This window comes from Callospermophilus lateralis, chromosome 11 (assembly GCF_048772815.1).
Source record: "Callospermophilus lateralis isolate mCalLat2 chromosome 11, mCalLat2.hap1, whole genome shotgun sequence".
Taxonomy (NCBI): Eukaryota; Metazoa; Chordata; class Mammalia; order Rodentia; family Sciuridae; genus Callospermophilus; species Callospermophilus lateralis.
The window spans coordinates 68,296,551-68,311,385 of NC_135315.1; the positions used below are offsets into that span (position 1 = coordinate 68,296,551).

General features: G+C 38.4%; 1 protein-coding gene and 1 pseudogene across 1 annotated transcript in view; one reads left to right on the forward strand and one right to left on the reverse strand.

Moving 5' to 3' along the window:
• LOC143410583 (A-kinase anchor protein 9-like) overlaps window positions 1-8,799 on the reverse strand; it is a 61,059-nt gene extending 52,260 nt beyond the window's left edge. The window contains 1 exon segment of the mRNA XM_077110640.1: window positions 8,747-8,799. Within this exon segment, the coding sequence (XP_076966755.1) occupies window positions 8,747-8,794 (48 nt within the window). The 5' untranslated portion in view covers window positions 8,795-8,799.
• A 1,798-nt stretch (window positions 8,800-10,597) lies between these two features.
• Window positions 10,598-12,046, forward strand: LOC143410890 (zinc finger and BTB domain-containing protein 14 pseudogene; annotated as a pseudogene).
• The last annotated feature ends 2,789 nt before the right edge of the window (window positions 12,047-14,835 follow it).

The window sequence follows — 14,835 nt, forward strand, 5'->3', positions numbered from 1 at the left end:
ATTGTGGTTGACTTTCTACTCTATTAGAATGTGAAAATATTAGGCGCAGGCCTGTGGGTTTTTTATCTCTGAATCTACACTGACTTGCATGGAGGTCAAATAAACATTAAATAGATTAATAAGACTGAAAATACCTGAGTAACAAAATGAAAGGAACATTTTAAGATCAAGACAGTGACAATGTACAGAATCAACTTGAGAAAATTAACAGAGTCAAAAAAAAAAAAGCACATTAAAGGAGAGTTAGGCCTGATTTTTTTAGGGTGTGAGATAGGAATAGAATGAAGCAGATTTTGAATTTAAAAAAAATTAGGTTTGGGATTTGGCTATGAGTATAAAAAAATAATCCCATAATGTTCAAAGGATTTTTCAACCAAGATGCATCCCGAAATAGATACTACTGTGCATAGAAAATATGATGGTGTGTGAGACAGAGAAAACTAAAACTTTAAAACAATTTAAGTTCATATCCTAGGAAAAAAATAAGTATAGACTCTTCTTTCATAAAATTAAAATATTGAGGCCTATATAAAATATTATTTCATCCTTTTAATTTACAAAAAAATAAATATCATATACAAAAATAAATCTCAAATTAAACTTTTTCTGTCAAACTTTATTTTAAAAATTGGTATTGGTTGTTTGAAGCAGAAAAATGAAAGTCATTAGAAATACTCAGACATGTAGTTCACTGAAAAGGAATTTATGCAAGTCAAAAGTAAACATTAGTTTGAAAAATATAAAAGATTTCACACCAAAAATATTTATCTATTAGTAGAAAATAGAATTTCTGTGACTTTTAGCTAAAACCCATTATTTCATTTAAAAAATGTCCTCCTAGTGCACAATTGTTAATGCAGTTTTTACAACTTTTCTAATACCTTGATCTTCAGAGCATCTACTAATTTATTCAACTTTCAAGGAATCAACATATACACATGCACTCAATGAAATATCAATGATGCGGGAAGTTAACTGAGATCATTGACCACACCTATGGCAACAACCCCCACATCTCCCTCACACACTTTTCACACATTAAATTTGATTCTTGAACTAGTATTTTATTTATAATTGGTTCCTTTTTCTATCTTCCCTAGGAAAACAACTAGTAAAGAAAGACCGACTTGAATAAAACTGAGACCTCTGAGGAATAAATAAAACCTAATTACTGAGCCCCCACAATGAACAATCCTTAGAAAACAACAAGGAATTTTATAGTATATGCAATATCAAGAAAGAGAAGACCTAGCATTCATGAGCCTCTGGGCTCAATCCCAGGGTTGCTGAGGGGCTAGGGAGTGGCTAGAGAAAAAAACTGTAGATCTTGTTAGTTTTTCAGAAATCTGTAAGTCAGAAAATCTAATCAATCAATACAATTTATAAAGTCAAATTTTTAACCCGAAAGAGGAAAGCAACTGCAAACAACCATTACATTGTTCGTGTAAGATAAAGGAATTTTACATAGAACAAAAGAATATAGATTTAAATAAATAACCTAGGCAAAACTACTCCTGGAACAATGCTAAATTTATGAACAGTCTTAACGTTTAGCACTTTTGAACAGTGTAAAACCCATGAACAAATTAACCAAGCTTTAGGAGGTGTACCTAAATGGGCATTAAATATCCTAAGTTCTATTTTGGTGAAAGCTACCACAAAAAGTAAAAGGGAAGTCAATATGACAATAAAAATCCTTTCTACTAGGTAGAATACATACACATGTCTATTGTGTTCACACAGAAAAATGACACGGCTTTTTGTTATGGAAGACTAAGTCATTTTTCCCCAAAAACTGATATGTATTGGTAATGATCAAGCCAAAAGGCCAACAGGTGCCCATTTGACCAGCTGGTTAAAGAATGGAATGACTCACTGCACCACAAAAAAACTCAAACTTCACCGTCACGCTGTAATCAACTCACCAACAGCTTATTCAAAGGAAGTTCCAGTTTAAATTTTGGTGAGCCAAAAAAGCTTTAAAAAAAAAAAAAAAGAAAACGAGATGGAAGATATCCCACTGGAAATGTGTATTTCTGTCTGCTCCTCTCTTGTACATGATCATACATGCTCTCTTGCTTGATGCATATATATATATATATATATATATATATATATATATATATATATTAATAATAATATGTAAAACAAATTCCTAACAACCAAATTACAAGATAGGTAAAGGACTTGAATAGTCTGAAGATCTACAAATGGCCAAAAAGCATACAAAAAAGACACTCAGTGTCATTAGTCATCAAGAAAACAAGAATTAAAACCACAGTGGGAAATCCCTTTATGCCCACTAGAATGGCTATGATTTTAAAAAAAGAAAACAAATTTGTTGAGATACAGAGAAACTAGAATTATCGTGCATTATCAGTGGGTATGTAAAATGAAATGGTACAGTAAAATGGTAAAGCCACTATGGTAAGCAATTTGGAGATTCTTCAAAATGTTAAATGGAATTACTATAAGACCCAGAGTTCTTAATCCTAAATATATGCCCAAGAGAAATGAAAACAGGTATTCAAATGCTTGTATACAAATGTTCAAAGCAGCACTATTCACAATAGACAATACATAGAAACAATCTAAATGCCGATCAATGGATTAAAGTGTGAACACATTGCTGTATATACACACACTGGAATATTATTCAGTCATAAAAGGGAATGAGGCATGGATACATGCTACACCATGGCTGAACCTCAAAACATTACACTAAGTGAAAACAGCCAAACATGTAAACACCACTGCACGTGGCCCTTTTTATTTATTATTTTGAGACAGGGTCTCACTATGTGGCCTAGGGTCTCACTAAATTGCTGAGACTGGCCTAGAACTTGTGATCTTCCTTCCTCAGTCTCCTGAATCACTGGATTACAGGCATTCATCACCATGCCTGGCTCCCAATTAAATGGATGCTAACCAATTAAATAGAATGCCTAATTTTAATTTTATAAAAATCTTACTAAGAAATAAAAATAATGTCCCTTATCACTAATGTTTCACAATTTACCAGAACTTTTTTTCTATTTGTCATATTAGAAGAATTTAATTCACATTTCAATCATCAGCAGCCTAAATTAAATGTTTAATAGTCATAGTTTAGCTCTTTCTACAAACCTTTTTATTTAACAAAAATAAGAAATGTTTTTGTTTGAAAAATTTTTGTCCCACTCTTGTCATAGTCCAATCCTTTGGATGAATTCTATCTTTTTTGTTTCCTCATTGCTGTGGGTTATCATTCAGTAAGGATGTCTGTGGTGTTCTGTCAATAAAACTGAAAAGTGAAAAGAGAAAGTAAAATAAAAGACACATCCAAGGGACTAGATGAGAACAGGAGTGGGATAAAAATTGTTCTCAAACAAAATTATCTCTTCATTGGATTTTACTGATGCTCTCTGTTTTCCTGCCTTAGAGAAATTTCTTTAACATACATTTCAAGAAGCCTGTCATGTCTATTCTTTCCTCTCAACACCATGATTTCTTTTATTTCAGCAAAGCCCAAAAGTCATGAATTAGTTTTAAATCACAGGAACGCACCAGTCTCTGATGGAGGCATCAAACTGCTATATCCAGAAAAAGCTTAAAAAATTGTACGTTGTAAAACTGTTATCAAGTGTAACTTTGAAAATTAAGTAAGACCTGTCACAAGTATAAAAAACTAGAAAGTTTAAAAGAAATCAGAGAGGGAGAATAGCTTTCTTCACTGTGGAGCAGAATATATGAAAATGCAAGGAACAATTTTATACCATAACTAGCTTGCCTATCAGAGCAGCACAGTAATTGAAAAATCTTATCAATAACCTAATAAGAGAGCTTACACAGAAAATTGTACACAACACTGGCATTACTCTACAAACTAAAAATGCTTGTTAAACAACAACAACAAAAAAAACTCATATAATTCCAAGTTACTGAATGTAGTAAAAATTTTAATTATTCAATAAATAATGACATTTATATAAAATGCTATAGAAGTATAATACTTTGGTTTTGCTGAATTCTAATAAATTTGAAGAACTTTTTAAAAATATAGCAAAAGTGATTTATAGGACTAATTTCATTCTAAATACACAACTGTCCTTTAATTTTGTTCACTAATAATTAACTACTTTATTTATATAATCATAAATAATTTTACTTGGAAAAAATGAAGTCATTTAAAATGGAGTTGAACTAGTTTGGTTGATTCACTATAAGGATAGCCTATTTGGGACCATCTCTGTCAGGAACTTGTAAATGAGGTCAAGCCCAGCTCTGAAAATATTTAATAATGTAGTTAACATCTCCAAGTATTGGGCTTCTTGCAACATCAATACTGAGGAGATAGCTGAGGACCCAACAGCAAACCAAAGAACTACCTAGCATCAGAAAAACTGAATTGCTGCGAAATCCTTTCTACTAAGTTCCATTATCCCTTCATTCTTACAAATCATTCCATTAACCTCAGTTTCTGGGTTCTTTTGTTACAACAAATCTAAAGCAGCAAGTTAGGGAAAAAGGCAAATGAGAAAATACAAAGCTGGACAAGCAAGTTCATAGGAAAAAACAAAAAACTGACAGCAAGGAAAATGGATAAGAATGACAAAAACAAAAAGGCGATCCATAAATGTCCAATAATATAGAATTCTGACTACATAATACAAGTGGTACTGGAGTAAGAATTAGAGTTCCAGGACTACACTAATGTAGGAGACCTAGTTATTTTGCATTTCATATTCTTGTTCTGTATGAGAGTCATACAACATTAACCTGTTTATCATACTGCATGTAATATCCTTTTCTTAAAAATGATACCTGGGGCTGGGATGTAGCTCAGTGGCAAAGCGTCTGCCTTGCATTTGCAAAGTCCTGGGTTCGACCCCCAGTTCCAAAAAAGACAAAAAAAAAAAAAAAGAAAAAAAAAGAACCCCACCAAATAAAAAAAGAAAAAAGAAAAAAAAATGATACCTGAACATTGTGCCTGATCATAAAAGAATAATGTTGTAGAGAATTTATAAAATAAAGTATAAAAAAATTAAAATACCTATAACCCACTACCCAGAGATAACCACAACTGACATCTTGGTGCATGTTTTTTCAGATGTCTTCATATATAAATACTTACACGTACCTTTTTTTTTTTTAACCTGACGTTTTCTGTGGGCATTTTCCCAACTTGAAAAGTGTTTGTAGAATTATTTTAATGGCTACATAAAATAATTCATTCTCCTATTACTGCAGATTTGGGTTAATATAAAATACTTTACAAAGTACACTTCTGTACTGTAGGGGTTGGGGTTGTGGCTCAATGGTGGAGCACTTGTCTAGCAACATGTGCGGCTCTGGTTTCAATCCTCAGCACCACATAAAAATAAATAAATAAAATAAAGGTACTGTGTCCATTTACAACTAAAAAATTTTTTAAATTATACTATACTGTATACATGAGAATTTTAAAATGATCATTTATTAAAAGGTCTTGAAAAAGGAAATTTAGAGAAATCTAGAGAGAAAAAAACAGAAGACCAATTACCAAGAAAAAGATTAAAAAGTTGTATGTTGTAAAACTATTATCAAATGTTAACACTTAAGTCTTATGAATAAATGAGATACTTGGAGAACCAAGTCTCTGAATAAATTTTGGGAAATGATCATTTTAGGTGGTTTCTGATACCAGCAATAAGAAACTTCTAATTAAGAAAATTCTGGATTACTCTTATTAAATTCCAACCTAGCTGATAACACTACACTCATTAAGAACTTATTCTGTCATTCTGCTCATTCATTCAAGAAGCAAATGTCAGGGACTGCCCTGTGCATGAGCTAAGCCCCTCCAAAAGCCTTGAGTAAAGGGGATATTGGACTGGCAACATACGCCACACCATGTGTTATACCAAGCAAGTGGCCTTTACCCCCACTCATCAAGGAAGAGCCTCAGCTCTGGGCTTGAGCAGTACCCAACAGAATTGGGCAACCCCTGCTGAAACACTATCCCCTGCCTTATTGGGGTGGAACATTCTATCAAATGTCTTTTCCCTAATAAACAGATGGGTTCCAAGTGCACTCACTCTCTTGCCCTCTTGCCTTCCAGCGTGGAAGAGGACCCTTGAGGTGGCAGAGCAGGCCCATCCTCCACCTGAGAAACTGGTGTCCATGGGTTGCATGATTCTTAGCTGTTTCCTTACTTTAACGTTGCAGTCAGCTCTTTTGACCAGCTCATCTTGCCAGCATGCACAGCTGGAGAGAAGCAAACACTTATTGAATACCTGCTATTTGAAAAGCACTATGCTAGGTTGCATTTAATTGATATTGAGAGTTTTCCTTATAAAATATTCTAGAAAATGAGTCAGTAGCATTTTAAATGTTTTAACAAAATGTTGTGGGGGGGGAGTAAGATCCAAAATCCAACCTCTCACTGTACTTATTACCCAGGAGCATCTGTCTCTCCTACTTTGGAAAGCAGAGACTGTTGCCATTTCTCTATTTCCACCTCTTGATCTAAGTTTGCTGATTATGTGTCTGTTCAAAGTTAACTATGTTTAGTAGACCTGCTTTATAAATTTTGTTTGGTGTTGGGGACTAAACCTAGGAACTTGTGCTCTACCATTGAGCTATATCCTAGCCCAAGAATAACTATATTTATAATAGTTTTTCAATCCCATTCTAAAAGCACGTGTTTATACAAATGAAATAATGTACATACTTTGTTTAGTTTTGTTCTTGCAGTAGTGGAGATAAAGGGCAGTAGTGCTCTACCTTTGAGCTATAATGTAAGCTCCCCCTTTTTTTTTTCCCTCAGACAGGATCTTGCCTCAGCCTCCTGAGTAGCTGGGATTACAGGTGTATACCACTGCAACATCTAAACTATTTCTGATAATGTTGTTTTCACTCTATTTACCATGTCCCTCTCAGCCTTAATTCTTTTAATGATTGTATAATATTCCATTGCACTTACATGGCTGAGGAATCATGACCTCAGTAAAGTATTTTATACCAGATAGCTAATGTTACAGCAAACATATATTGCCTTAAAGGCCTCAAGGATCTCTTACTGGAAACTGGGTTCATTTCTAGGGGAAAATAAACTACAATAAAAATTAACTTAAAAAGATTTTTACCCCATAGGTAGACTTTTGAAAGATAAAGAAATATATACATAAAGAAATAAAAATTCTACTTTGCCAAATCTACTTAGAGCAAGACATTTAATTATTATGAAATGTGACTGTTCAAACTTAACTATGTTTAGTAGAACTGCTTTGCATACATTTAAGAAAGATACATTTGGCAGAAGGCAGTAAACATTCTTAGGTAACAAATAAGATATCTAACCAGAACTTCCATGCTTTTGAAAAGGTACACAAAATTACTTTCAATTCCTTAGATGCAGAGTGTTTGCTTAGTCCCTTGCTTAGTCCCTTGGGTTGCACAACTGTAAGCAATTTTGGGCTTCTGAAAATGCCAATGTTCCTTCATTTATATATCCTAGAGTAAAAAACAAAATCTACCTGTTTACATACAAGCATTTAAGTCTTAACATTAAAAGGGGAAGATTATAAAAAAGTCAATTATATTTTAGAAATGCAAAGCTGGTTAACCTACACATTCCTTTAACACACTTCTGATGAACATCTACTACTGCATCTCTGCAGTAAGGCCTTTCTTTTATTGATTACTGAAATTATTGACCTGGTTTCCTTTGTTTATGTGGAAGAATGAAGAAAGAAAGGAAGAGAGGAAAAATAGTTAATTGTGTTTCAAGTATGATTGTTATCCATTAGCTCTAAAAAGAATATCACCTATAAAAAGTAACTCATTGTAGGGAGGAAGGGGGCCTTTCAGGCAAGCCTAAAGAGCTGCTCAAATATGTAATTAAAAAAAAATGCTATTCAATTTATAGTTTGTCTACGTTAAATTTTTCATGATGCCCCAAGAAGGATATCTATGCATAATACAATTTTCAAATGTTTGCGTTACAATTTCCATACATATACACACGCACACACACATAAAATCAGAACTTCACTACACACACACACACACACACACACACACACGTAAAACAAATTATTTAAAGCAGGAATTCTAAAGCTTTGTTCTGTGGAATCTTTCCATCTTCAGAACGTCCAATCCACAGGATACAAAACCAACTGCCATGACAAAGACCTCCAAACAGGAACGTACAAAGACACGCTTTTAAAAACGTCCCTAAAGCCAAGTTCACAGCTGGCACTTGTGGCACACTCAGGCCACTGCTGAGGCAGCTGTCACAGGCCAATCTCACACACGTCCTCGAGTGCCAGCGTGCCACCTAAAGAAGACAAGCTGATGATCAGCGCACAAATTCCCCACTGAATAAAAGGAAAGCTCTAAATCCCCGCCCTGGAAAACACAATGCCTGCACCACCCATAAAACTCCCTTTAAAAGTGAAGGGCTGAAGGTTTAAAGGCTATTAATTACCACCTAATTATCAATACGGTTTAAAGAAGAGAGAGAGAGAGGTGTTTTATTGGGGCAGTCGTGAGAAAAGAGCCACACCATTCAGTCACCATCGAAGTCTCATCAGCTAGGTAGCAGCACCGGGCTTTACACGTCCTAGGAAAAGGGACAGGAGGGAGGGGAGGAAACCCAGACCCTGCAGTACCTCCCTGCGAGGGCAGCGCACCCGGCTGCCGCAAACTCGTTCCCCAGGCCTCCTCCCACCCTTTCCCAGCCACCGCCTCCCACCTCTGGCCTGGCGGTCCCCGGCTCTCCTACCTTCGCTTTACCAGCTTCTATCTTTCTCCTTCTTTCTTCGTCCTCCATGGCTTCTGCGGGGTAGGCAGGGAAAGAACACGGAGGGGGTCGGGGGTAGAAAGGAAAAATCGGTTCAGACCGAGGTGGGACGGCTAGCTCCGCGACCCAGGCCGCAGGGCCCAGCCGGGAGCTGCCTCCCCACCCGAACAAAACCAGTCAGACGCTGCAATCACTGGCGAATTGTCCTCGTCCACACGAGTACAGCGGTTGCCACCGCCATCTTCGTCTCCACGTAAACACAGAGTGAGGCCGGAGTCAAGACGCGTCACAGCGCGCAGGCGCCTCGAACTCCGCGTTGCCTGGCAACTCCGCGTTGCCTGGCAGGTGTGCCCGAGGCCCCGCCCCGCCGGCACCGCTGTGGGGGTGGGGATCGCCCTAGCCTGGCGCCAAGTGCAGCCCGCCCGGCGCCGCCCCTTGGAGCCGCGGGCCCCACCGCGCTGCCCCCAGCCGCCTGCGGAGGAGGGGGCCGAGACCCCCGCGCACGCACTCCCGGGTGTGCCCGCGGAGCTCGGGAAGCAGGCTGCGCGCCGCCCCGGCCACTGGAGGGCGCGGGGCGCCAGCTCCGGGCTCGCGGGCGGAGCGGGGCGTGGCGCGGAGATGCGGAGTCTGCCGCACGCCCGCTCCGGAGCTGGTCGCGCAGCCTGGCCGCCGGGCCTTCCTTCCCGCGATCGGAGCTCAGGCCGACAGCCTGCGCCCCTAGTCTGATTATGAAAGGGAAAGTGACGCTTTCACTAGGCACCTCTGAGGCCGAGCTTTTGTTTGGGAAGGAATGCAAAAGGCTTTATTCACTCCCCCACGTCCCGGGCCTCAAGAGATGAGAGTGAGGGCTGGACATGCTTTGAAAGCGCCTCGGATCTTGTGGTTTATTCCCTGCTTCCTCCCCTTTTTGAAATCGTGCGGCAGCCATTGTCGCAGCTACTCAGGGGTAGGGCTGCGGCTGCTTATGTAAGTTTGGCTTTGCGGGAAGCCCCACTCCCTGCTCCTTATGGGGGACTCTGTGCGCTCGCGATTTGGGGAGCAGTTGCATAGGGGAAGCTTTATTGTGGAGGTGTAGTTGGGGGCTACATCTTTTCTTGCACTTACCCACATAAATACTGGCAATGGCTGTCTTCCGGTTTGACTCATCTGAACTTAGCAATTGGAACATCTCTATAGAAAAAAATGAGCCAGTGAACACATGGTCTCTCCTTTCAGGTCCTCAAGAGATCTTGAGGAGGGGGACAGCCAAATACACACTAGCCACAAAAGGAAAACACATGCGCACACACAGGACACACATGGACACTGTATGACCCGTGCACTTTTATTTTCTAAGCCCCAGAAGTTACATCAGTAGGAAGTGACAGAGTAGGAAACTTCTCCCTGGACTGCCCTCTCTCTGGGGGGGGGGGGTGACTGTAGTCCCTGGGGACCCTAAAGAACAGGGAGCAAAATGGTCAAGTAAGAAGCATCCTTAGAAATAATTTTGCCCAGCCTTCACACTGCAGATGAGAAACCCCCCTAGTATTCTAGTTGTCTTAGTGTTTTTTATAGAGGGAATTTTGGTCTTTAGGTTAGAGGTTTGCATCAGTTTTTTTTTTTTTTTTTTTTTTTTTTTTTTTTTTTTTTTTGTGGGACTGTATTACAGCTCAAGTCCTTTGCTCCTGCTATACCAGTTTATTTGGTCATGGTTTAGTAGAGAAAGTGTTTTGGTTTTTAAGATTGGAGTGCAGGAAAAAGTTCTTCGGCTAAGAGTTAAAAAGCTAAATTTCTTTGAGACTGTGGGGATAGAGATAAAATACCAGAATTTCACAAGTTCAATCTTAAAGACAAGTGTGCTCGATATCACACAGGTCTGGTGTGACCCTGATCAGAGTTATTCTGATCTGAAGATTTTGGCGTTTAAGGCATTAAGATAATTGCCTGAGTTGTTCATGGAGTTTTTCATCAGTATGTCTGAAACCATTAAATACAATGACGATGATCATAAAACTCTGTTTCTGAAAACACTAAATGAACAACGCCTGGAAGGAGAATTTTGTGATATTGCTATTGTGGTTGAAGATGTGAAATTCAGAGCACACAGATGTGTTCTTGCCGCCTGCAGCACCTACTTTAAAAAGCTTTTCAAGAAGATTGAGGTAGATAGTTCTTCAGTAATAGAGATAGATTTTCTTCGTTCTGATATATTTGAAGAGGTCCTGAACTACATGTACACAGCAAAGATCTCCGTGAAAAAGGAAGATGTTAACGTAATGATGTCATCAGGTCAGATTCTTGGTATCAGATTTTTGGATAAACTCTGTTCTCAGAAGCGAGATGTATCTAGTCCTGATGAAAATAATGGCCAATCAAAGAGTAAATATTGCCTCAAAATAAATCGCCCCATTGGAGATACTGCTGACGCTCAGGATGATGATGTGGAAGAAATCAGGGATCAGGATGACAGTCCTTCAGATGACACAGTAGAAGGCCCCCCCCCCAAGTCAAGAGGACGGCAAGTCACCTATGACTACACTCAGGGTTCAGGAAGCAATTTTGAAAGAGTTGGGGAGCAAGGAAGTTCGAAAAGTAAATTGCTATGGTCAGGAAGTAGAATCCATGGAGACCCCAGAGTCCAAAGATTTGGGGTCCCAGACCCCTCAAGCCTTAACATTTAATGAAGGAATGAGTGAGGTAAAAGATGAACAGACACCAGGCTGGACTGCTACCAGTGACATGAAGTTTGAGTACTTACTTTATGGTCACCATCGGGAGCAGATTGCCTGTCAAGCATGTGGTAAGACATTTTCTGATGAAGGCAGATTGAGGAAGCATGAGAAACTTCACACCGCAGACTGGCCATTTGTATGTGAAATGTGTACAAAAGGGTTCACCACCCAGGCCCACCTGAAGGAACACCTAAAAATCCACAAAGGGTATAAGCCTTACAGTTGTGAGGTGTGTGGAAAATAATTCATTTGTGCCCCAGACTTAAAGAAGCATGAGAGAGTTCACAGTAATGAAAGACCATTCGCATGTCACATGTGTGACAAAGCCTTCAAACACAAGTCCCACCTTAAGGACCATGAAAGGAGGCACAGAGGTGAAAAGCCCTTTGTGTGTGGCTCCTGCACCAAGGCCTTTGCCAAAGCATCGGATCTGAAGAGACATGAGAACAATATGCACAGCGAGAGAAACCAGGTTACCCCCAGTGCCATCCAGAGCGAGACTGAACAGTTGCAGGCTGCGGCCATGGCTGCAGAAGCCGAGCAGCAGTTGGAGACAATAGCCTGTAGCTAGAGGTGGCAGGACCCGAGTGCTACGCCTGGGAAGCCGAGACTGGGACTACATGGATCGTGATCAGCGAACGCCAGTTATTATGTTTTCATGGAAATGAATGGAGCAGTGTACTTGCTAGACATAAGGCAGTGTATTGGTTAGGTATTTTTAAAACTTTGTCAAGGAAATTACGTTCCTAAGTCTGACCAAACCATTTCAGTGTCCTGTCTAGTGTCTATTGTTGCCAGTAAGCTCCCCTCCCCTTCTTTTTTATGATTTTAATTTGAGAACTCCTGTGTCCAGTTTAGAGGTGAGAGACTTCTGTTCTATTTTTAATCCTCTACACTCGCGTTGTGAGTGCACTGCACAGAGTAATAATCGAGTAAATTGATTTCTTAATTGTCATAGTCACATGTGACTTATGGTCAAAACAGCAGTTTGAATAACTTAATAAACGTTCTTCATACAGACCCAGAAAATGCTGGTGGGTGATTGACCAAGAACACTGCGCAAGTGTGAAACCAAGTTCTGGAAATGCAGAATGGTATTAGATTTATATTTGGTTTGTTCACTTTTTCTGTCACTCTTTTACCTTGTTTTTGTGCACAGGTAATAATTGCTTTGCTGAAGTGTTTCTTCATCCATTTCCATTGCCCCATGTCTACCCCCAAAGCTGTAGTCGTACGTACTGCATCATCCTGTGAACGCACAGGATGCTGGTGCTTAGGGCTGGCTTCACAGGTTCCTCTTTTGGGGGCATTGTCCTCCTGCAACAAAAGGAGTTTGTGGAGTAGACCAGTGGTGAGAGGAGTGAAAGCTCTCAGAGACAAGGTTTTCATATGTGCAACAATTCCAAGACTTATTAGATCAAAATAATTCTTAATTGATTTTGAAATTGGATTTATATTTAGGTTCAAAATTAGGACAAGAAACATTTGTGTGGCTTAATGGAATGTCATCCAGCTTTTAGGCTCTCTGTGGCACATGATTTATTCATAAAAGAGATGCAATATGCTTGCTTAAATTAATAAATTTAAAAATCTTCTAAGTGTAAATAGTAGTGTTGGTCTTATGTATTTCAAGTAAAAGCAGATGGCTGCACCTTTTTTGCACATTGGATTAAAGTAACTTCCATGAGCAACAAACATCAGACTGTTTTTAACCAATATTAAAGATTGTGAGACCAAATGTTTGTTATTGAAGTATATTTCATCACTGGTTACAGTTTAAATAGGAATTGATTGCCTTTTATTAGCTGTAAATCAGAATTATAAATTCTGTTTCACATTTGGTGTACTAAATGTTCTTTTAACCATTTCGTTAGGAATATATTGAAATGCCAACAATAGTTTGAATTATGTTCTGTAAGAAAGTATTAGTCAAATATTTTAGAATATGTACAATTGTTGAAAATGACAACTGTTAAAATTCATGTTTGGTTGCTAGAATTTTTTTTTAAGTACATTAAAGTAATTTCATTTAATAGCTTGTTACATTAACACCTGTAATGACTATTGTGGGAGAAACTTTATTTTTTAAATCGGTGTATATGTTCTGCCCGAGATTGTAGGATTGTAGGATGAAGATGCTACTTTAAAAGAAATTATTTATTGGTAAAAATGTTTAATTTAGTTTAAAATTAATTTAATTTAATTTTTTTTCTTGAAAGTTGTTTATTCTGTACTAAAAGTAGTCCTGTCACTGTGTTTATATGCTGTTAGTAGAAGGGGAACTGACTGCTGTTCCAAGGCTGTTTTAACCAAAGCAAAGGAAAAATAATTTAACATCTTGTTGATAGCTACTTCAACAAACCATATTTTGGGCCTTCATTTTTGTATATAAAAGAAAGTATACTTCTATCATTCCTGTTTTCATTTTTTTCATAGCAATCTTTCACACACCCAGGTTTCTTCCAAAATATACTTTCTATACTATTAATCATGGTTTTATAGAATTGCAAGTTTAACATGGGAATGACACCCATTAAAACCACAGAATCATGGCAGTACCCCCCAAAAGAGAAAGTTTAATTTTCAGATCTTTATTTGTATTGTGCAGGTATTTGTCATTTGGCCTATTTTGCATGAGAAATATATTTCTGTTACAATTTCTACCACTGGTATTGGATTCCTATATGTATTGGGGTGCATGTTTTCTTTGTGTTCTTTTAGTGGCAGCAGAGTCATAAACTGACAGCTGTTCTGCTTGCTGAGACCTGGTTAGTAACTGCCTTTCTTCACATCCGTCTGGCTGTAATAATCTCCTGGATAGTGAAACCATCATGTTAGATTCTTCAAGGGTATCTCTAACGTATTAGGGAGTTAATTCTGAAATGTGCTCACCCTGCATCTGCTACATACATGAGAGGAAGGGAAATTCTAAATGTCAATATTACTCCCTTTTCACTGCTACTTTTTCTGTTTGTATAAAGAGAATGTCCATAAACTTGATGTTAACTTTTGTACTCAACTTGCATTGTACTGGTACTGATGAAGAAAGAGATTTGGGGAAGTTTAACTGAAGGGCAATGTGTTAGCTTTGTGTTACTATAGAAACATCTGAGATGTTCAACTGATGAGAAGTTTTGTTTTGGCGGTTTCAATCCATGATCAGTTGGCCCAGTTGTTTTGGGCCCATGGTGCCATATCAAAAGAACATGTGGTAGAACAAAGCTGCTTATCTCTGGCCAGAAAGCTAGGAAGAGGAAGATGCCCTTCAAGGGCATGCCCCCAAAGACCTGAAGACCTCACACTAGGTCCCATGCAAAGTTCCACCATGACCCAGTAATGTCATGAGCTGAAGTCCAAGCC